Source organism: Opisthorchis viverrini, assembly GCF_000715545.1.
Source record: "Opisthorchis viverrini unplaced genomic scaffold opera_v5_18, whole genome shotgun sequence".
NCBI lineage: Eukaryota > Metazoa > Platyhelminthes > Trematoda > Opisthorchiida > Opisthorchiidae > Opisthorchis > Opisthorchis viverrini.
The window spans coordinates 2,802,317-2,824,687 of record NW_008751674.1 but is presented as its reverse complement, the minus strand read 5'-3'; the positions used below and the strand labels follow the sequence as shown (position 1 = coordinate 2,824,687).

The 22,371-nt window shown below is 42.3% G+C and overlaps 1 protein-coding gene across 1 annotated transcript in view; it reads left to right on the top strand.

The window, feature by feature from the left end:
* Nucleotides 1-382: 382 nt before the first annotated feature.
* T265_12838 (hypothetical protein) overlaps nt 383-22,371 on the top strand; it is a gene marked incomplete at both ends in the record, with an annotated part of 54,247 nt that continues 32,258 nt past the window's right edge. The window contains 9 exons of the mRNA XM_009165799.1: nt 383-437; nt 8,658-8,763; nt 10,928-11,009; nt 11,814-12,041; nt 13,973-14,068; nt 16,480-16,602; nt 17,505-17,562; nt 19,593-19,666; nt 21,206-21,275. Of these exons, the coding sequence (XP_009164063.1) occupies nt 391-437; nt 8,658-8,763; nt 10,928-11,009; nt 11,814-12,041; nt 13,973-14,068; nt 16,480-16,602; nt 17,505-17,562; nt 19,593-19,666; nt 21,206-21,275 (884 nt within the window). The remainder of the gene's footprint in view (nt 438-8,657; nt 8,764-10,927; nt 11,010-11,813; nt 12,042-13,972; nt 14,069-16,479; nt 16,603-17,504; nt 17,563-19,592; nt 19,667-21,205; nt 21,276-22,371) is intronic.

Sequence of the window (22,371 nt, the reverse complement as noted above, 5' to 3'; positions counted from 1 at the left end):
ACAGCCTGACTTCAAAAATAGTAGTAAAAACACAACGATACTCACGGTTGTAGTCAGTAACCCGGACCAATGGCGCGTACATACTACTGAGGTCCAATGACCTTGACACGTGAATCCTACAGGCAGACAACACAGGGTTGCGGAGAAGGAGATTAACCGTTTGTGTGGCGCTTGTAGCTGTACGGATTCAATCAATAACTGTTCACTGGTTGCGTGCTGGCATGCAATCTCTGAAAGCGTGATTCGTGTCGAGATGTGCTCCGCCATTCTGATCATAAATTTACCAGGGTAGTGCACATAGATACCATTCGAATCACAGACCCATGCAGGTGCATCCGGCTTTGCATATAAATGTACTCGCACAGCACTGAACTTTAGAGCGAAAGTGGGATGAGCATGCATATTGATTTGAGCACAAATGACACCAGAGATTACCGGTGAGTACGATGTTTTCGTTGTTAATTTTTGGGTAGTGGTGTTCCCTTAGTGTGCTTACTTGAGTTTCCTGAAATCATGAAACAAAAGTGCTGGACGGAACTGAATCTACTGAATTGCTAAACAGTGATATCTAGGATCACAGGTACTGGATGGTCCTCATTACTGTATCACTACGACGCTACTCATTGTTCTATGTTACGGTATTTAAAAACGTGAAACAGAACACTCAGGCATCGAGTTGAATATCAAACACATTTTCTTGTAAAGAAAACAGATTTTTATAGTTTTGACAAAGAAAATCATAGGCGTTAAGGTGAAATTGTAGCTGTCGCAAGATGAGTTCCCGGAAAAGTCAAGATAACAACACAAAATTGTGCCTGAGGGTAGCCGAAATCGCGCAGCGTCAGGGAAAAAATTGATCTTGTTGTCAACACCTGGCTTTTTTCGTTGAGTATTGTCATTTTTGGGATTGCTGAGTGCTGCAACGAAATGGAACGAGCTTTAGAAGCGATTGGTGTGCTAGGAGGAAACTGGAGTCAAGTGAACTGAAGGTGTCAACTCAGTTTAACCCAGTTAGTGAGGGTGCTTGTATTTATTTTGCTGAGTTGAACAGGTGAGCAGATATTTCAAGATTCATAACATTCTAGAATCACCAAAGGATGTGAGAGATGTAGGACAGGACCATTACATTCATTGATGATAGAGAATAATGAATCACCTTTCTGTTACCAACGAAATGGAACACCTATTCTGCAGAATCATTTTATCTTATTTCCACTTGAGTTTACATGCTTTAAGTAAAAGTCATCTGTGTCGAAGACCTGGGAAGCACTGTTCAGCGGTTTCATCCTTGCTGGAAATCATCAACAGGGAGATTGAAACTCGCAGTACCCAGGAATGTGGTTGAAGGGTAAACAGTTCGGCTACGAGCAACTAATCAGCAGCCTGATTCACTTGCGATTGGACAGATATCATGCCACGTCACGTGATCACGTGTTGATTGGCCGCTCGAGTGACGACTTTTCAGATGAATTCATCTTCTCTTCGATCGACTTAGAAACTGTCAAATTTGCTTTTGGAAGAAACAATCTCTACTCATCCAGCAAACTTGTTTGTTTTTTTGAAACTAAGACATGCTATTTCTAGCAGGCTGCTAACGAGATAGACGTGTACACTAAAGATATCAACATTTCAGTAGGTAAACGCATAATTTCTCATCGGTGTAGCAACGTGATTAGACACTTCACATTCCCCGTTAAGAAATTCTGGCATTTTTTTGCACACAATATCCCCATCTTATTCCTAAAATAACTCCACAGGGATCACATGGCATCCGATGGAATTACAAAGATGACAAGATATCACTTAAATCGATCACATGTGACCTTCAAACTATGGCATGAAACTAGAAAGCTGGAAATCGGTCACACGTAAATCTGCATAAGAATGTAAACAACAAAAAACGGTCTGTGAGTTGCTCAGATAGTTACTTTGGCACATTTACCTGGGGACGGTCTTTCAGCCTCAGATTTTTGGAGGAAGATCTAAGTTTGGGAAAACTGGTTAGAAGGTGATCATCACTATTTCGTCGAATAGGTTCGGTCCCGTGGGGTTTGATATTCATACTGAAAGCCTTTCTTACAAACACGGCCATCTATTTACAATGATTCCAAAATTTCGATCAGGATGGCAAATCCACCGTCTCAAAGAGTTCGTCCAATCAAAATGATCACGAGAGGAATTATACTGCGTTGCAATGAGTCATCACGAAGCTTGGTTCTCCAGGCCCGTAATGGACGTTCGGCGTTCATGTGTGCGTGTGTGACTCATGTATGGTTGAACTGTACGTGCGCGAATTTCACCAGGTTAGGCCAGTGGAGATTACACGTTTATGTGTGTATGTGTGTGATTATCCAGGATCTGGGTCATTACTTTAGAACCGGATGTTCCTCTGTTTCCTGGACCGGCAGTGTTTAACTGGATAAAAGATCGACGGCATCAGTGCGATTAAAACAAGCCGAATGGGAATAGATAACTCTTTTCGTATCATTCAGACACCAGGCAAGCAAAATTAGAGGCTAGTGCCAAACCAAAAAGTCTATATTCCTCACTGTAACATTGGAACAAACAAGTGCTCCCAACGAGGTAGGTTAAACACGTACCATGACCACAGTAATGGTTAGAGTCGAGACAGATGTCTCTATCTTCACACCACTGCATATCTGTCTTCATTAAATTATTCCTCGAGTGAGTCGCTTCACCTGCTCTGGTATTGTGTCGGAACTTTGGAGATCATCAAAACGACCGATAGGAAAATTAACCTGATTCAAACAAACGAGTACGGAAACCGGGTTATGACCCCAAGTCTATCTGATTCCAACCACGTGATGGGTTGAGAACTAGTTGGACGGAGATATTTTACTGAAGTAGACTTTTTTAGGCTTTTTTAGCAGGTATAAGTCTACAAGGTGATGTTAACCATCCAAAACTAACGAGATTACCGATCAGCAAAGTGGGTGCTGCAAATTATTTATAGATCGGAACTGGTGCGTTTTCTCTAATAAGGTGAATGGTAGACTTTTTGAATCTCTGATTACCCTGGCATGTTTTTTTTTGAATTAGTCTCAAAACCTACTTTAATCCAGTTCCACTTAATATGTTATTGCGCATTCCAGTCAACGCCATTTTCTTCTTGAACCCGAATTAGACACAGTTCGCCAAGTACACTCATTTGCACACTGATCTTGTTCTATCGGAGACTTTACAGAACTGAATCCGTTTACGGAATCCTCCAACCGCAATGTAATGCACGCAGGCCGACATCCGTTTCATTAGGTACATTATTCGAGATATCGCAGCATATTTTTTCAACAGGGCACACTACTCATGTGGTCGCTGAAAACATGTCGACAATCTGAGAAATCTGTAACCTTTAACCCCGCACACAAATACACAATTCGTAGAAACTTTGACACGCTTGATGTTGCTCCCCGTCGCCAGCATACTTCAGTATGGATTGTTTTAATTTGATCAACTGTGCATTATTAATGAATGCCTTGCGAAAACTAGGGAACCGTCATCCATATGACAGTCGCGTCTAACTGATTCTTGTGTAGTTTCTCTCACATACTAAGTTGGTAATCTTTATCAAATGAATTCAATGAATTTGTGGTCTCGTTTACGCCCACCAGTGTCTCTATTTAACGTCAGTTCAAGCAACCAAAACCCAGTTTTCTCGCCATTCTTGAGTTTAGAATAGATCTATTGTGCTTCAAATTTGTCAGGAATAATGGTGAAGCGTTTGTTGTCTGAACTAGAAGTTTAGGTTCCCGATACGGAACTTTGAGTGACGCGTAGGTCCGACAATCCTGAATATCAAAAGGAAGAATTGGGTTCGGAATTCTACGGTACTACCTACAAAATGGAAAACAAATGTGTACAACAAACATCAGTTGTTCACGTTCGTAGCGTCAACAAGCTCACAGATCTGCCACTGACCGGCACAGTGAAATGTCAACGTCCGCAAGCCAAACAACGGCGAGTGGAATGATGGCTCAGTAGCGTGGGTTGCGGTCGTCCCTTCTGATGACGGTCTCATGATTCTCGTTGGACGTGCGATCACTCACACCTCATGAGAAAACGAGTCAAAGCAGGCTCACCAAAAGGGACACGAACGCGCATGGGTAAGTAGGTCAGGAGCGCAGGTTCACATACAGACACATGCCAATACACAAGTGTCGGACGGCATGATGAGTGGCGGGTACGTAAAACCAAAATAACTGGAGATCAAAAGTACATGGGCAGAGTAAGCAAATGAATGGGGGAATTATCATAAGGTCAAGTTAGATTCGACACTAGGAAAGTACCAAAACAGCGATCACTCTATTAAATGTAAGCGCGTTCAGGCTGATGGGGAACATATAGAACTACTTCAGTTTATTGACGTACTGGATGCACTTGGGGTTCGAACCGTGAGTGAGGAACCTCTAGCATACTAGTATTTTGGTTTTCCAGGAACAAGCCACTGATACTCTTACCATATTGGTGTTCATTAGCGATGCCGATTCACATGCCTCACAAGGTCGCTGAAGTGTTTGAGCAGTACTCAAGCTGGTCATTGATATATTTTAGTCATTTTATGGGAGATGCGCGTCCGAGAATTGGCCTACTTAGGGTTCAGGGGAATGGGATCTTAGTATAATGGAAGACCCCAAAGTTGCACCAAAAACATCATTAGTGTAGACGTAGTTGTTATGAGGAGGTACCACCTCAAGGAAGCACACTGTCTCAAATCCTGAGATGATCGGCTAGGCGGAACCGTACCTTTTCAGCCTAAACCCTGTTGTCTGTACGAGTAGTATCTCTAAGCGGAGTCAACCAGTTACTAGATCACTGCGAAATAGTTACGCAAGACTAATTTTCCAACTCGGATTGAGTAGATTACAGGTCCGTCACAACAACATTCCACGATGTTTAGATACGGCGCCTGAAGAGCGAATCCTGAAGTTCCTAGCGTGGTTTCGCCCGGTTAAAGGGTGCAATGATCAGTTGCGTACATGCTGTCTAGTACTTTGTAGCGCTGTATACCGTCGATCAATGAATACGAATATACTAGCCAGCAAACGAAATCCAATTGGTAGTGCCGTCGAAAAAAAAACGTTCAGCTGTAACACTCTTCCGGTACCCAGCTGCCATGCCAGGTTGCCCAAGCCTGGACAGGGGAAGTCAAGAGGCAGAGCTTGGGTTCGAACCACGGACCTTGCCTAAGTAAACTGGACAGGACAGGGGAAGAGGCAGAGCTTGGGTTCGAACCACGGACCTTGCCTAAGTAAAACCGCTCTCTAATCACTTGAGCCACCTCGCCCTGTACTGTCGTGAATAAGTTCATGAATAAATAAACATATAACTAAATAACTAAATAAATGGTTGTGTGTATTCGAGACCCCTAGTCTCGCAAAGTGTCATAATGGACTGTACAGAATTTTGTTCTAAGCAGTGGTTTTTTCAGGTCGCCTCTTCTTCCATTTTCTTTCAATTGCTTCATCGATATTATCCAAGAATGCACATTTCAGGAACAGATCCTTGGTAGTAAAATCACATCCTGAGCAGCCTAGTGGATTCGGGGTATCACACAAAGTTTACTCTCGGCAGTATTCTCTCTTTCGAAGTCTTTTATCACAATTTTCTGTCGGACAGAGGGAATTTGGGGTCTTACGTTTTGCGTAGACCTTTAAATAACTACACAAGCTTCAACTGTATCATGAGAAATGAAGATAATTTGTGTATTAGCAAAGCTGTAGATGCACGGACAACATGCGTCACTAATGGCGTCACAGAAGCCAGTTAATCGTTTGTACGGAGTAGCCGTGAGCGCAGTTCCACGTTGTATTTTGAAATTCAGCCCCTCTGCTCACCACAATTGAGCTGCCTCATACCAAATCTACCAACTTCCCTCTAGTACTTGCCTGTTCTTGCAAACGCTGTTCTGTATTTTGACCCCAATCGTCTACTCATTTCGATCAAAGTGCTTCGTCCAACCTTCCAAATACGGTAGCTTCAGCAGCTTACAATCCCCCGTTAAATAAGTCTGACGTGGTCCTGAAAACATAGCCCCGAATTGGCCCGAAACCTAAACAATGTGCTCTCCGAGCGTCATCCAGTGGGTACTGAGACGGCATTCCAGATTGTCTTCAGCGCTTTTTACATCAAAAAAAGTTGATCATCGCACCATTAAGGGTGACAAAGGTTGTGCAATAACTAACGCATGCGGAACTGGTAAAATAGGGTACAAACTATAAACTGAGCTTGTGGTATAGTGTGAACGGAGAAGCTCGCCGCCTTAATGGGTTATAACCTCATTTCGTAGTGATAAACTGGCTAATTCTATTGGAAAAGACGGTTGGTGATAGCAGTCAGAATTGAGCTCCATAGTTCATAATGATATTTTATATCAGTATCGGGGTAGTGCACAATTGTATAATTTTCCAAAACTCTCCTACATAATTTTCCCGTCGGATTAATGGGTGATGTATGCTTTGCAATGATGCCCGCAGGGTTTAGCATAGCCTAAGAAGAGTCAAGCGGCACCTATCGAGGACAAAACTTCATTGCTGCTGATTTTGAGAGCGATTGAGAGTCATTGTAACTGGTTGGCGGTACGGGGCTTGTGGTGAAAACTGAGGAAGGGTTTGCGAACAGTGACAGAGTACCGTAAGAAAATAGAACAGTGAATGGGGGCGAGATGGTCCAAGTGGCTAAAGTGCGAATTTACTAACCGCAAGGTCCGTGGTTCGAACTCGACCTCTTCCTCTTGAGATCCCCTGTCTAGGCTTGGACTAGCTGGCGGTATCCCGGCCCTTGTGCTTCCTTCGGGTAGCATGGCAGCTTGGTACCGAAACGGTGCTACAGCTGACAGATTCAATTCAATTTTTATTCAGAACAGTGTATGAGTTGAACAAGCCATATAGAAAATTGCACATCGTTTACAAGTTATTCAGCCAGCAACAGAGATTATAACGCATTGATGAGATTCAGTGCCAGAGTTTAAGGTCTCCTGCCGTACCTGATCACAAATTTTATTCAGCTAACTGTAGCCTCTAATTCCGGTTTAACTGAAGTACAGTTTGCCATTTATCATGCTTCCACTGAGTAAATAAATACACTTTAGAGGGAGTAGTTTATAAATTCAGTAGCACACGGTTTGCATTAACGAGTACTTTGAAAGAACCGCGTTGAATTTAAATCCGAAGATTACTTTTTGATCAAAATAAGAAAATTTAATCAAACATTACGAAACTTTTGCAAGACAGCCAGTGCTTGAAATTTTCGGTTTCAGGTACTAAAGACAGTTGGTCTAGCTGAACGGGCGAAATTCAAGTGGAATAATCTGAAAGATAGTACCACTGTCTTGAAGTGTATCTCACCAGAAAGTTACCCCCCAGACCGAATGTTCTCACAGCACATCGATAATGTCTGATCCATCTACTGAGGCAGTAATTATAGAGATGGTCATGTGTATTGCTCAAACCTCCGTCAATCAATAGTCAGCTCACACGAGGGACACCTACACTATGTGAATGAAACTCCTCTCTGAAAATTGCCACTTGATGATGAAGTCAATAAGTTGGGGGGTTCTGTCCGGAGGCCAGCCGTCTTTAATAACCAAAATTCGCATCAATTGTAGGCCAGATGCTGACTCGAGCGTCTAGGGAATGCTCTTCATAGTAGACACTCGGTTGAATACTAGTTAGAGCACGATGCACAGATAAGATCATAAGCACGGATAAGCCAAGGCAACCAACTTCAGACAACGGACTGCGACTCCGTAAACGAACCACATCGCATGGGACACCAAAAAGCCGTTATATGCCTCCGAAATTAAGGGCACCGAATCCCAGATCGGCATGCTCACAGCCCCAGGGACGGACCGACATGTGGCAGCACCTCCATGAGTTTAGTTCAAAGCAGCGGTCGGTTGAACAGTCTTCTCAAGTGGGGGGAAATGACCCTAATAACCGAACATCGCATCAATTGGACGGATGTGTCACGTGCGGGCTCCGGACCCAATAGAGGCATGCCCCAATTGGTCAAAATGCCAGCCAATCTAGATCAAGCATTTTTAGCTACCGTTCTTTTTTTCATGTACCATAGTGGATGGAGCAGGAAACAGTTGCACAATGGTTCAGCAAGACACAACAGTCCCCGTGATTGGAGGATGAGTGGCACCGTGTTCTGTCTAAGTGACACCTAATCACGTTGCTGATCAGCTTCTTGTCGCCTCAAGATTAAGTGTTCAACAACATTCCGGAAGTTCACGAGTATTATATTCTCTAATTTTCGTGAGATAATCATGATTCCAAATAAGTATGAAACAGCTGTACCGTGCTTCCCGGCCTTTGAGCCTAGATTGTCTACGCTGATAGAATAAAATCTGCAATGAAACTTACCATATCTCCTCAAGGATTTTACTGCCACTGAATACTTGACCATTCAATTCCAATCTACGTAAAGTATTGTGCCTATTCGCTAGCTCAGTAATCTACAATGCGATATTTGTGTTGAGAGAGAAACAGTGTATTTCGAGGAATCACGCATAGCTCACAGACTTGAAATTTTACACTGCAGCCTAAGCCTTGTCAAATTTAGACTGCTTTCATTCCACATATCCCCTTCATTTTTGAACCGGTATTTACATCAGACTTTCTGCTCCCGATTACCAGATACCGAGAATTGGAGAATGGCCTACGGGTGCTTTTGCTATCCAGTCCGCAAAACCCCGAATCAGACGTGTCAGCACTGAAAAATTCCCCCCGGACTGACGACATGGTAGGTTTTGGTATCAAGCACCAGAAACGATTTATTAACCTTAAGTTAAGTGGAGGGAGGAATCACGAGCAGACTGTGAGAGTCACTAAGTAAAAGAGTAGTACAACTGCTAAAAGGACAACGTACCAAGCTTTGTCTCATACAGTTACAGGCTATTGGACAGGGGAGCAAAATTCTCATATGCATCTTGTTAATAAAAGCTGAATATCCATCTTCTCCTTGAACGCGTCTTCCTGAACTTTCCGGGATATTTATTGACTATCACTCAAATGCAAGCAAATGGTACAAAGCGACTCCATAAATTTCGTAGTAAATCTTACTTTTCAAGAGACGTGAAGTGGATTTATGAGAAGACACTACTTGCATGCCTCATCAGTAGTATCCATCGTTGCAATCGTAGTGTAAAATTTTGGACAACATATTTAGGATGTTACCATTTCAACACCGGTGCTTGCGTTTGCGGTACAGTCTCCAATTGGGTCAAAGCTGGTGAGCGCTCTAACAGTTAATCTTTCCTCCACACGGTTTTTCATACACGTTTCCGTGTGTGTTGTCTTCAAGAAATGAGTTCCCTACGCACCCATAATTATTCGGTTATAAGCTTCGAGGGCAGAGATTTCCTTAGGTCTAATACCATCAGAATTTCGGAAATGTTGCTGAAATAGACTGTCACCTACGAATTCACAATGAGTAGATCATTTACGGGGCTCTTATGGTAGCGAAAATCTTCAGCGGCGCCGTCTTGGCCAGTACGAGTCAAATTATTGCCTGTAGACAACAAAGTAGTTCCTCGAGATGAATTCACCGTAAAACAATGTGGATTATGATAAGCCTGGGCACCTAGGACTGGCTCCGTTTGCTCCCCCCTGTTTGACTAAGGCCGTTGCGAGACCTGTTGGCTAACCTCCAACGACGAAACTTATCTTATTATTTTAAACACAAAACATCTATCCGAAGCTATAAATATATACATACATACACATATACATACATACATACATACATACATACATACATACATACATACATACATACATACATACATACATACATACATACATACATACATACATACATACATACATACATACATACATACATACATACATACATACATACATACATACATACATACATACATACATACATACATACATACATACATACATACATACATACATACATACATACATACATACATACATACATACATACATACATACATACATACATACATACATACATACATACATACATACATACATACATACATACATACATACATACATACATACATACATACATACATACATACATACATACATACATACATACATACATACATACATACATACATACATACATACATACATACATACATACATACATACATACATACATACATACATACATACATACATACATACATACATACATACATACATACATACATACATACATACATACATACATACATACATACATACATACATACATACATACATACATACATACATACATACATACATACATACATACATACATACATACATACATACATACATACATACATACATACATACATACATACATACATACATACATACATACATACATACATACATACATACATACATACATACATACATACATACATGTATATATAGTTAAGGATAATTACGGTGAGAAACCTTGTGAGAGCCTAATATGAGTATTGATGTGAACCACTTTCAAACACTGTACTCAAATTCTTGAATCAACCACTGGCTTTAGCAAGGGTGATCTCATAAAATCCGATACATACAATACGAGCGTATGATTGTGAAAAGAGTTTTTAAAACATAACCTATCCTACGCCTTGAATTATGACCATCTCTTTAGTAGGGGCAGTTTAATTATTTTCCAAGGTTCCTATCCAAATTGTCCATTGAAGATTAGGCAGTTCTCCGGTTTCATGGAGGCTGATTGTTTGTGCCTTAATTAGACTGATCAGGGCTCTCATAAAAAGATGTAACGTGATGAGTCTAGTTCAATGGGAGGCAATGCCATAGGCGATAAAAACTTTCTCCTGTATCCTGACAGCAGTTTTCCACATACACGACAGTTTCGGTTCACGTTCTACACATAGCTCTTACATCAAGCAAATTTATCGATCCATTTACAGTCAGCTGCCTGTTTGTGTTTACGATTCGGTTCGTTCTCCGACCCCGTTGAAATGCCCGGTTGTGCCAACCTCCTCAGTCGCGGTAAGTCTCGACATGTTAAATTTCTGAAGTAACCATTCTGATACGTAGTCCCGTTCTTTATGCCACTGCTTGAAACGATTTACTTTTTGCTAAATAACTAGCTTGGAGGAACTGGGTGTGATGTCATGACCCAATAAAACGATCATTCAGGAGGACTTATGCTCTCATCAACGCAAAAAGTGCGTGAATTCTTCTGGATGACATTCACGGTGCTCACACTAGTGTTGAAATCATCATAACCCTGATAGATCCTCAAAACCCGGTCCATAATTTACTCTTCGTTTGTGGATAAATGTGTCTTGTTAGATGCTCTGTTCTGATTCTCAGAAACGTGGCAAAGATCCAGCCCTGATCTGTGACAAAACGTTTAAAACAACAGATAGAGACTACTGATAGTGTTTGCAGCTGGAAGAATTGTAGCTACTGGCCAATGCCGATTCATTACGTGGAGCAGAAGCAAGACTGTTAACCCTATTCGTCAGCGTGACACAAGTCCAATCCATGCCAGAGCATGGATTAAGACCGTTTGATCAGACTAGTCAGACAGGCTGTCTGAGCTTGCATGTGAGTGTGTGAATGAGGATAGCTTGAATGGTAGTGTAGGAGGGAAAGCTAGCGATCAATGTGCACTCAACAGAATGACGTAGGAACGTGGCGAGCAATGTGCTGGGGGGCTCAGACGCAGAGTTATGAAACTCAGCACGCGATTCGAACACCACACCCTCCACTCATACAAGGTGCATCTGGAGACATTCTCGCTAAATTTTGTCAGTTCTTACTCACCTTTCCTTTTTCTGCTTCTAGTTTTAACCTTAGGCAGCAAAACGTTTGCCGGGACTAACAGCTTCAACGCGTTTCTCCAACAAAACAACGGAGAAAGTGGCGCCTACTGTACCTATGAGTATACAACATTCTGTTTTCAAATTGGAGCATCACATCTGGAGGGTGCGTTGATGCGGTTTGTGACGTTGTTCGAATGTCCCGAACTACCCGAGGAAGGGATCAAGCAAGCGTTAAGCACGATGGATACAGGTGAGCATTCTGACAGCTTTAAGTGTCATATCTGACGAGTTAGGTTCGATAGTCTGAACAGAACCATAATGTCGTTAAAGCAAGAATTGACGAAGAAATTGAGTCCGGATCTCCTCTTTGGCTTGGTACATATTCACATATTTAAAATGGTAAACAGTAGAAAGTAAGAAATAAACGTACACAGCCAGTTACTGTTAGTCCAACGCGGTAGGCGGAGGATCACTATACTTTGAGATCAACTGATTGGACGCCTTGGCGTGTGCGCGGATAATGAATGTGTCGTGCCACAAGAGAAAGCGAGGCAAGCTAACAGTTTGCACAAGGTGATCATGGCGTAATACAACAGCCCACCTGATAAACGCCCACTGGTCATACAGGGGCTGTGACGTTCAGTCAGCTGACTTTGTGATCCACCAGTCAGCTGGTCATCCAAACAAAATGTCCATTGCATTTGACAAGCTTGTAAATTTACTGCTAATTTTTTCGCCAGTTTAACCAAGTAAGCTTTAGATGAGTATTGATCTGAGGACGAGATCCCGAAGACAATTCTCTCGTCGGTTATCATTTTTAATTTTGACATGAAGAACAGGTGGCTTACCGAGACAGTAGTGGACGCGCCGGTAACCGGAGTCCAGAGATACATGGTGAACACCGGGACATAGCAAACCAGCTCCGACCCACACAAAGTTCGTCGCACAAGGAACCAAAAGATAGTGAGATAACAGACGGACGCGTGCAGTGTACAGTGTGCAAAATAATACTGAGGCTGTCAGGAGTCCAATTTCTCAGCTCCTAATCAGTTTGTGGCATCCAAAAGTTACTTTCACTTGTGATTTGATATTCACCGAACTATATCGTGTTTTCAGAGACGATTATGAGCGGCATGCTCTAGGGGTTTATTTACGCGTCTGTCACATCCACGTATACGAATGACCTAACTCGGGTCTATGGTTGGCAACCAGTAAGCGAAATTTCCTTCGCAAATTATCTTGAGGAAAGTTCATTGGTTGGGCAAGCTGCTTCCCGAAAAGTCACGTTACAAGCTAAGAGCTGCCAGACGATTTCGACTGAGTGAAGTTTTCCGACGGGTTCTTTGGTACGGCACCGAGTGACAAGAAGTATAAGTGTCGTAACTGCTGCTGGACTGTCGGACTCGTTTGCGGAGTAAAACAGTACGACTAGCTGGGGGTGGCTGTACACAGTACACGACAGGCAAAACCCAAGCAAAACAAAACAGAGATTTATACCGTAGAGCCGAAAGGATCCATGAGGAACATGATTGGCTTGGAAAAGAAACAGAATATCATGGCAAATGAACACACGAAAAGACGCACAAAGATGCGCTCGTAAGAGGGCACACCCTTATGCCTCCTACAGTCTCAGCGTGAAATATCTTTTCCGATTGTGTAACTATTTTCCCTCATTCATTCCACTAGAACATAAGGTTGGTAGAAAATTGATCACTAGGTTTACCTGATGAACATTATGTGGGACAAAAGTCCTAGTAGTAGGTTGTCAAAGAGCTTTCAGCAACCCCACGAGATGTACTGTCAGCTAAATAGTTATTCCAATTTGAGGATTAGCCCTCCTGAAGCAAATTTCTCTCTGAAATTTTGTTGGTCTGCCTTGGACTGCCCTAGCTGGAATTTTAAAAATTTCCAAGAAATACACATACCCATAAATGTTTGCATGTCACCGGAATTTGCACTCGTGTTGGAGGTGAGCAGGTGAAGAAAGTTATTCAAACGTTAAGTTTCATGGGCTTCCTAAAAGCTTGCGTTGCCAGGCTGTGAGACTCTCTCATCCCAGTAAACTATTTTTGGACATTGAATAGTTTGATCTATTGTTCCATCAAAGTGCAAATTTCAACTCTCCACACTTCTCAAGCTGTCTGACTGGCTTAATTGCTTTCCCGCCTTTTCCAATTACAGAATACAGGAAACTCAAGGTAACTGATCAAGCTGCCATGCGACAGTTCATCTCCTTTTTGGCCAAAGATGGTTCCCCATTTCACAGGTTTCACAAAGGTACGGTTGCAAAGAGTGTTTTGCGGAAACTGTTCAGGTTATGTGATTGTACGTCTGATTTTCCTAGACAATCCCTGGTTTCATTAGAGCTGACGCACGACATGTTGCCACATGCTAAAATCCATCTTACTATGAAGTTACACAAAACGTCAGCGGTCTCATAGATGAGCAGACTGGTAAATAGGACTTCAAAATTCAGTGAAAAACTTTACGGTATTATTTAGGCTGTATATAACTTGAGACGGTGATAAGGCGAATATATGTGTGTACTGGCCCAGGATGTTCCAATAACTAACCTGCAACTATGTGATAGGCTGGAGGCTGTGATGAGCTGATTCTATACGTCAGGGTACCATGCACAGGCGAAGTTCCGATGAGTTTCGCTTTTCTAAACCGGCAAAGAAATCTGACGATTCAAAGTCGTTGGGTGATATGTCTCTCCACAAACTGGCTTTATTTCCGGAATACTATCGAGTTCGACCGTTCGGTTGTTTAAGAGGATATTCTTTCTCTCTTTTATTGAACTTATCTCTTTTTACACTGACCCAATGAGGTATACCGAGATTATGGCAGCTTTTCTGCACTTTGAACTTCTACGATCGTGTTACAATGTTTGTCTTCTCTGGTGTGACGTAGAGGACAGTATTGGTGAGCAATACGTACTAATTTGGTGGCGAGTCAGCTCTCTGTTGAATTGGACACAGGGCCTCCCATTTATTTACACATGTATTTGAAGTACACAGGTTTACTACATCTGCCATGCTCTTTTAAGGAACCGTGAACCGTAATCCAACTGAAAACACATCCCTCTGTGGCGCTGTGAATCCAGTTTGCTTGAGATTGTGGATCTGTTTGAAAAAAGCACTGATTTCAATTTTATACGCGCGATAAAACTGTTGGAGTTGGAGTCTAGCTCATTTGCCTGTCTGAGGATTTTGCGTAATCACCTTATACTACTTAGTTTCAGGGAAAAATAAACCGTTGGATACCTGAACAAAGGAACACTAGGTCAGACTGCGTGTTGTAAGAGGATACCAGTGTACTTGTGGCCATCAGGGACACTATCCAGTCATCAGCTCTAGCAATTTCGTCATCCTTAGGTTTCCATTTGCGTCAGGGAATTAGTCTTCCAGATGAGCTACTAAATGAGTGAAATTGGTAGTAGACTGTCCGTAGTTTTCATCAATTTTCCTAAAACTGATTTAGTCTTTAGTTTCTACAGAATTTATAGGTAGCGGGAATAGTAAAATATTAGCGACGAAATTTTCTATCCAGTGGAATGATCGCGGAAGTGTTTTGTCATCGTTAAGGGCTAGCAGAAGGGCCTATATCACGAATCTGTGAAGAGACTGCAACCGGCAGCCTTGCGCTACGATACTCAACCAAGTATACTAACAGGATATAGCACTGCCATATTTCAATTACACGATCCACTTCGTGTGATCCAGCGTCGACTGACCACGCGACTGGTTACTTCTGAGAATAGAGACTTATGATACTGAGGAAGTTCTTCACTTTCCTCAAAAGGTTGTTTCTATTTTATGAGTAGACTGTAATTCATCAGGGTCCAGTATACCAATTACAGCGAAATGTGGTAGTTGTGACTTGGGTGATCTTCCTCGCCGAATACCGAAACTGCACTTGTTAATGAAAGGTGTTCAAAACATGGACGTGCTAACAATGGGGTTATGCGGCGAAAGAGAATAAAAGTACTCTAACAGGAGGAGGCTAATCACAATGTTGCTGCATACTCCTTGACAATCCACGGCCCGGTTCACCCATCTTCAGACTCATCAATTACACGCCTTTCCTGAGATTCTGTCAACCGCATATTCTACCAGAACCCAGACTGGTTCCTTTTACGACTTAAATAGTTTGAAGCTCCAGATGAACCTCTCGTCGGCAGCCAGTTTTCCGAAGGCGCAATTTGGAAGTCCAATCCATCCGCTCCTTTGTCGGGAGTTCTAACGGAACCAACTAGCAGCCAATGACCATGCAGTCCTACCTTTTTATGTGAACGGTGTCAACTTCCTCGCGAAACTCTCGGAACTATGTGCTTGCTTGCATATTTGAAGTGCTGCGAATTAGGATCCAGTTCCCAAGATGATGCTTCACTTGGGAATTGGTTTTTATCGGTTGGCGTTTGCATCATTTTCAAACAGCAACAACGCGTTTGTTGTTTCAGTGGGTGGTAAGCTTTGGATTTTTGGTGTGCAAACGTGGGAAAAACAAACCCGTATCGGGATAACTTGTGGCACGTAAGTTACACATAACCCGAACAGAGAAAAATGTATCACGTGAACTGACTTTCAAAATCTCACCTTCGTTTGGAGCACCTAGATAGTTTGCATGATACTTTGTGCTTGCCAGAACTCCATAACTGTGAGGGGCACTTTTCTTATTTTTTGAAGGAAATAGTTCATCTATTCGTGGGAAACCAGAGAGGTCTACGGAAGCGATACGCCAAATACTGTTGGAACATTTCGCCGCATATTATTCCGCACATCACATGACTTTGGTAGTACAATCCTCGCGTGAGTGCTTTACAGTTGACCTTTTTGATGTACTTTTGATTTTTACCGTTAGAGGGTAGCAAGGCTTCGGGCTAATGGATTTAATGAAATCTCATTGCTCTATAGAAGTGGAAGAACACGTACTGCACGTTTTGAGCTGAGTACATCTGCGCAAACTTGAATGTTATTTGCAGGTATCGAACCAAAGAATGCGACTAATTTGAGGTGTGTAAATCCGATGTTTAAACACCCGTTAACAGAAACAGCTTACAGGGGGTCAAGAAGGAATATGTTGCACAATAAAATTAGTCAGAAAACCAGTTAGAAACATTCTTTCGTGTGTCATATTAGCATTTAGGCAGCGAGTGTTGATTATTCTCAGGTATTGTTTGATCTTTTTAGTTGGATAGTGCTTCGACATTCGTTTCCTCTCACACGCAATGTTCATTCGCACACCAATCCGTTAAACGGGATACTCGAGTGAATCCCAGATAAATCTCTTTTAGGGAATGTTTCAAATGGATGTTCTACACAAAGTCCACCTCACGTTTCAGTTAGAACGACATTCGAAATGTGGCAACATACATTATCAAAGAAGAACCACCCTTAGTGTTGTGTCAGAAGAGCTTCCCCCAAGAAAATGTTCTTACGCCTTTGTGACTGCTTTTACGGCCTTGCTTTTCCAAAGTTTTAAGTACCTGAAAGGACATAGCGCAAATTGATTTAATTGACATGCAGTCTGTGTTTCTAGTGTCATCCTCGGAATATTTGCTCGCGTAAAACGAGCTGCATAGGGGTGTGATAAAATTCATTAAAAAAACCCTACCTTAAAGAAGAGGCGGCCAAAACCAACGCATCTTTTAAAGTTGACAAACTTGCCTCGTTTACCTCTGTCAACATTACGCCTCATTTACACTTTGTAGACTCCCTGGACGATTTGGAACGAATGATCAGCGAGTTATTCTCCCACCTTCGCAAAATGTAAGCTCATCGGGAAGTATTCATACTTTGAAAAATACAACGTGACGACATATATGCCATTATTTTTGTTTTCATTAGGTCTAGGGTTCCAGGATTTTCGAAGAACGTTATCTGTTTTCGAGAATTACGCTCATTTGCAAATCAATTCGGTTTTCACGGGAGACTCAGTTGAATCTCTCGTTTATGACGTCCTCCAGCTGAATGTGCTGCACACAGGCCGCTTCGTGATTCAGTTGGCACGATATTCGAGATATCGCAGTATATTTTCATAAAGGAAACTACTCACAAGGTTGCTGAAAACTGTTCGACAGCCCACGACNTTATGTTCTACTTGAACCCAAATTGAGTCTCTGATGAAAACCAAATTGATTTGCAAATGAGTGTATTTCTCGAAAACAGTCCAATTCGTGTTCAAGCAGATCATAAGGTTGACGGTAACTCGGGGACTGCGCCTACCTGATGAGCCCCAAGAAGGGCGAAACCGGTCGTGGGCTGTCGAAGAGTTTTCAGCAACCTTGTGAGTAGTTTCTTTTATGAAAACGTCACCTGTTTCTTTTTGGCAACGTGCGTGAGTTCAGAGTCACGTTTTGTCTGCATTTGAAAAATATGACTGGGCCTTGAAATGCCTTGAACTGAGTCATCTAAGTTTACCTTTAAGATTGGTAATAAAAATATCTGTTTGTGACAGAGATAATTTGCTTCAGAATGGCAAAGTTTAAGAACCCAATTGGTGTTCATCATCATTTGGCAAGAAAGAATCCGGGCGTTATTTATTTCCACGCGGCCCCTCAAGCAGCCGTATCACTGGAATCCCACAGTCCTGAACCTCGTGTCCTCTCATACATGCACCCTCACTTGCACGAATCGCTGTTCAAGGCAGACTGACAGCCATATATCCGGGTGAGAATAATGGACACGCTTATGTAGGCAATAATGTTTTGTAGTGTCTATATCTCGGGCAATCATTATTCTGACTTGGTTTTCGTAAAGAGACAAAAACAAGTGATCAACAGGTGTCTCGATTTAGAAATTAATCGAGACTCTTCCCCTGGTGCGGCTAAGAGAAGCTTGTTGACCGAAGCAACTGTATAACAGGGAATGAGGAATCCTTTACCGTGAATTCTGCTTTTTTGAATTTTTCTGTTCTTTGCGTAAAAACCAAAAAGAGTCGCAAATGTAGTTAACATATACGTAGGAAGAGGCTACTACTTAAAGTTTTCGCAACAACAGAATTGAACCTTTGAATTATTCAAGCAAGTGGAACGTGACAGTCTTGTGGCTTCTTGGTTTGTTCGCCAAGCTAAACAAAATGGTTTCAGACTTCTCATCACTGATCAGGCACTAGAATTCACCTGTTTCGATAAATCCCCGTTACTACAGTGTTTGTAAGTGACCGACGGGGCGGTACCAGAATCTCCTGTAATAGTCAATCGGTCCGTCAAAACTTTGTTGCAAAAATGTTTGCATTTTCCATTCAAAAAGTTAAAATTACTCCTTGTTATCGTAACTTATGGGGTTCACCTTGTTCATGCACTCTGTTCTTTCTACATAAGATTAACCTGAGCCCCTATGTATAAACGGAAGAATGGCGTTGAGGTTAAGCCACTCTCTCCCCTCTTCTGCTTCATGAGGACCTGCTGACATACAGAGAAGCATAATTTATGGAGAACCATAGGATATTGGATAAGGGGAATTTCTGTGGCAATTTTGTGCTGGTTCTTCTAAACTTAGCTAGATGTTAGCGTTCAACGAAAACCGCATTACCAGATTTATGGCGGATTTCTCCGGCCCACACCCGAACGTGTCCTCGTGGACCGGATAGGTAATCGTTCCGGCAGGATCCATACTGGACTTCAAGTTTGTTCCAATTAATTTGAGACCTTAATCCGAATGCATAGATTTTTTCAAATAAGAGCACTGATATTGACAATGAGAGCCAAATTTTTACTAAAGCACTCCTGCTCTTTGAATGCGTGAGATTTTGATGCAGTGCGTATACAATTTTTCATATCAACTTTCATCGGTTTCAGTCCTACGGCTGACGTGTGTTTCGCCCAGCACGCTGACAGTTTTAATAATCAAAACTTCACAAAGTTCTATAAGAGTAAGTTGTTAGCAGATGGATATCGTTGAGTTGACTTGAACCTAACCGTTTCACATAATTCTTTAACGATGTTTATGTCGTCACAAAGAGACTAGACCTTACCATGGTGTGAAGTTTTGTGTACCTCGGAGACCCGTCGGGTCGGCGGGACACTCGTGGTCTCTTAAATTAGGTTAGTCAATGACTCGAGTTCAAACGGACACGGTCTCTTTGTCCTCCAGGTTGGCGATTTTTTTCGCAAAAACTGTGATGTATTTGCGTTTCCTGCCAAACAACGTTGCCTTGCGGTTAGGATTTTGAGCCAAAAGTCTTTGGTTGAAGACCCTAATTGTTTTCCCGCATAGGTGTGGGCGCTCCATTAGTAACCGGGCCTACATACGGCCATAAATTGCACATTTAAAAATAAATTTATGCTATATCAGTCGTTGCGTGATGCCATTAGCCGGGTCGCATTACTCGCTGCACACAGCAGGGAGGGTAAACAAAGATAGGCAAAGGCTGGTGCCTCGCTGCTTTCTCTTTTGCATACATTTCCCCCCTCTCTCAATCCCATTATTAACTTTCTTCTCGTAAGCCCATCACTTAGAACTGATGATGTCATTCGTCCTTCAAAGGTTTTACAAGCAACATCTGCCAGTCTTCCGGCGCCGGTATTATCAGGTATCTCCATATCAACCTTCAAGCCTCAACACCCAGTTTATTTGGTCGCATTCAATGCCCGCACACTGAAGCATGCAGGACAACAAGCTTCTCTTGCTCTCACACTGCACTAGCTTGGCATTGATGTGTGCTGTGTTTCAGAAACAAAAAATCGAGATGCAAGCGCAATGGTTGAGCTAACCACCCCATCAATCTCCACTGGCTTCAGGCTGCTCACCTCTGGTGATCCAGAGACCATTGCGCCAGGATGTGCAGTGGTTAGATTATGGCACTATCGGCGTTAATCGGCTTCCGAAATTGTGACCGCGTGTTCCCGAGTACACCTAGTGGGAGACGCTGAAAGATATGGCTGCCAATCTATATCACTCGCGCTCTTGTTGCCAGTTTCTATTCAGATTGCCTGAATGAAGTATGGGCACCTCGGAATGTAGAAATCACTATTTCTTTCCCTTTGTTCTTCTCTTCACAATAAGGCTTTCAACTAACTCGTGGTTGTATGGCAGAGAGATACCAGTGCTGAACACTGCTGTCACGCTGCTGCTGCTGATGATGTATGTACCAGTGCTCGACCGGTGCATTTTTGATTGGCCACTCGGCTCTGACAACCATTATTGACCGCCGCTGACAAAGTGCCTACCATTTCAGTTACACAGTTTGACAATCTAATGACATCCGTTGCAAAATTTTGTCGCTGTTTGAAAGGGTCGATTTTCTTTCAAATGCACGGCAATCACGTACAAGTTGTCGCCCAGGAAAATATGATCATTCAGTTATCAGTCAGAATAGGGGGTAACTAAGCCCCGTTGTCTCCCCTGTGCCTTCTTTCCCATGGAAGTCATTTCCCACCCATATATTTAATTATACTTTATTTTCTTCTAGTCATCCCGAACAGACCAAAGGAAGTTCTACGCCTTGTATGGTGCCTCACCTGCCTTCGGTCACAGTATCGGTGAGTGTACCACGTGAGTTTGCATTGGAAAACGTGGTTTGACTTTCCCCAGTGGTTCTGATTCACGTCAAAGGTGCGACAACATTTAAAGAAAAATTTACGATGGTAACATACTGAGAAATATTCAGAATACTGCAAGACAAGCTTGAACAGTCTACTGATATTTTGTCGGCAGTATATTTAGTAACGCCTTAACCAAAATCTAGTATGCTAGTAAACTCAATAGCAACGCATAAAATTCTTATAAATGGTAGCTTCATGCTGCAACGTACCTTATACGTAGTGATCGATCTGACCGGGCTCAGAACTGTAGTTGGCCCGGATCAATCGCACATTTTGTTGTTATGCCAGTCTAAAGAAGGAAACATCATGGATTCGCAAGGTCTACTGATTGAAAGAGTCGGGTCCACGGAATTTCACGACGCTCGNCGTAATTTCAGTTTCTGCAATTATTATTCATGGAAGCCAAGTTATGGCCCAAAACACTTTCAAGTTTTGAAGTAAACGGATAATGCACTTACACAAGCCATCAAATTTGGCGTAGAAAGTCTCCTCGAAAATCGAGCATCAAGAAGAAAACCCGAAATTTGGCGTCATTCTTCATAAATGTCCGAGAGATTTCTCAACCTGTATTCATAAATATATTCAGGTCTGTCACGTTTGATGGCAGTTGAGTTCCAGGTGTAAACAAATTTATGAAAACTGCAGGGCTTATTTGAATTAGGTTCCAATTAATATGGTGCCTGATATGCCTGAAATACTGTGAAATTCTAGTGCTTGTATTGGTCGGGATTATTTAGGTCAAGTTGACTTCTATCATAGGGTAAGTTGTACCCCATTTATTCATGACATAATACGCGGTGAGAGGTGAGCAGTAAAGCCAGATTGCTCGGCGTTTCCGGAATTTACCGGAACCTATTTCTGGCCGGTTTGATCCCTGCTCTTTTCGCCGACCTTGGCAGATGGATAGCAATCGCCTCCTCACTAAATGAGGTGCAATTGCTGGTGTGGATTGACCGCGATCCATTCAACCCATCTTGATGATGCCATCTCTGTTGGTTATGAAACTTCAGCAAACCAGCTAACAGACTCGGCG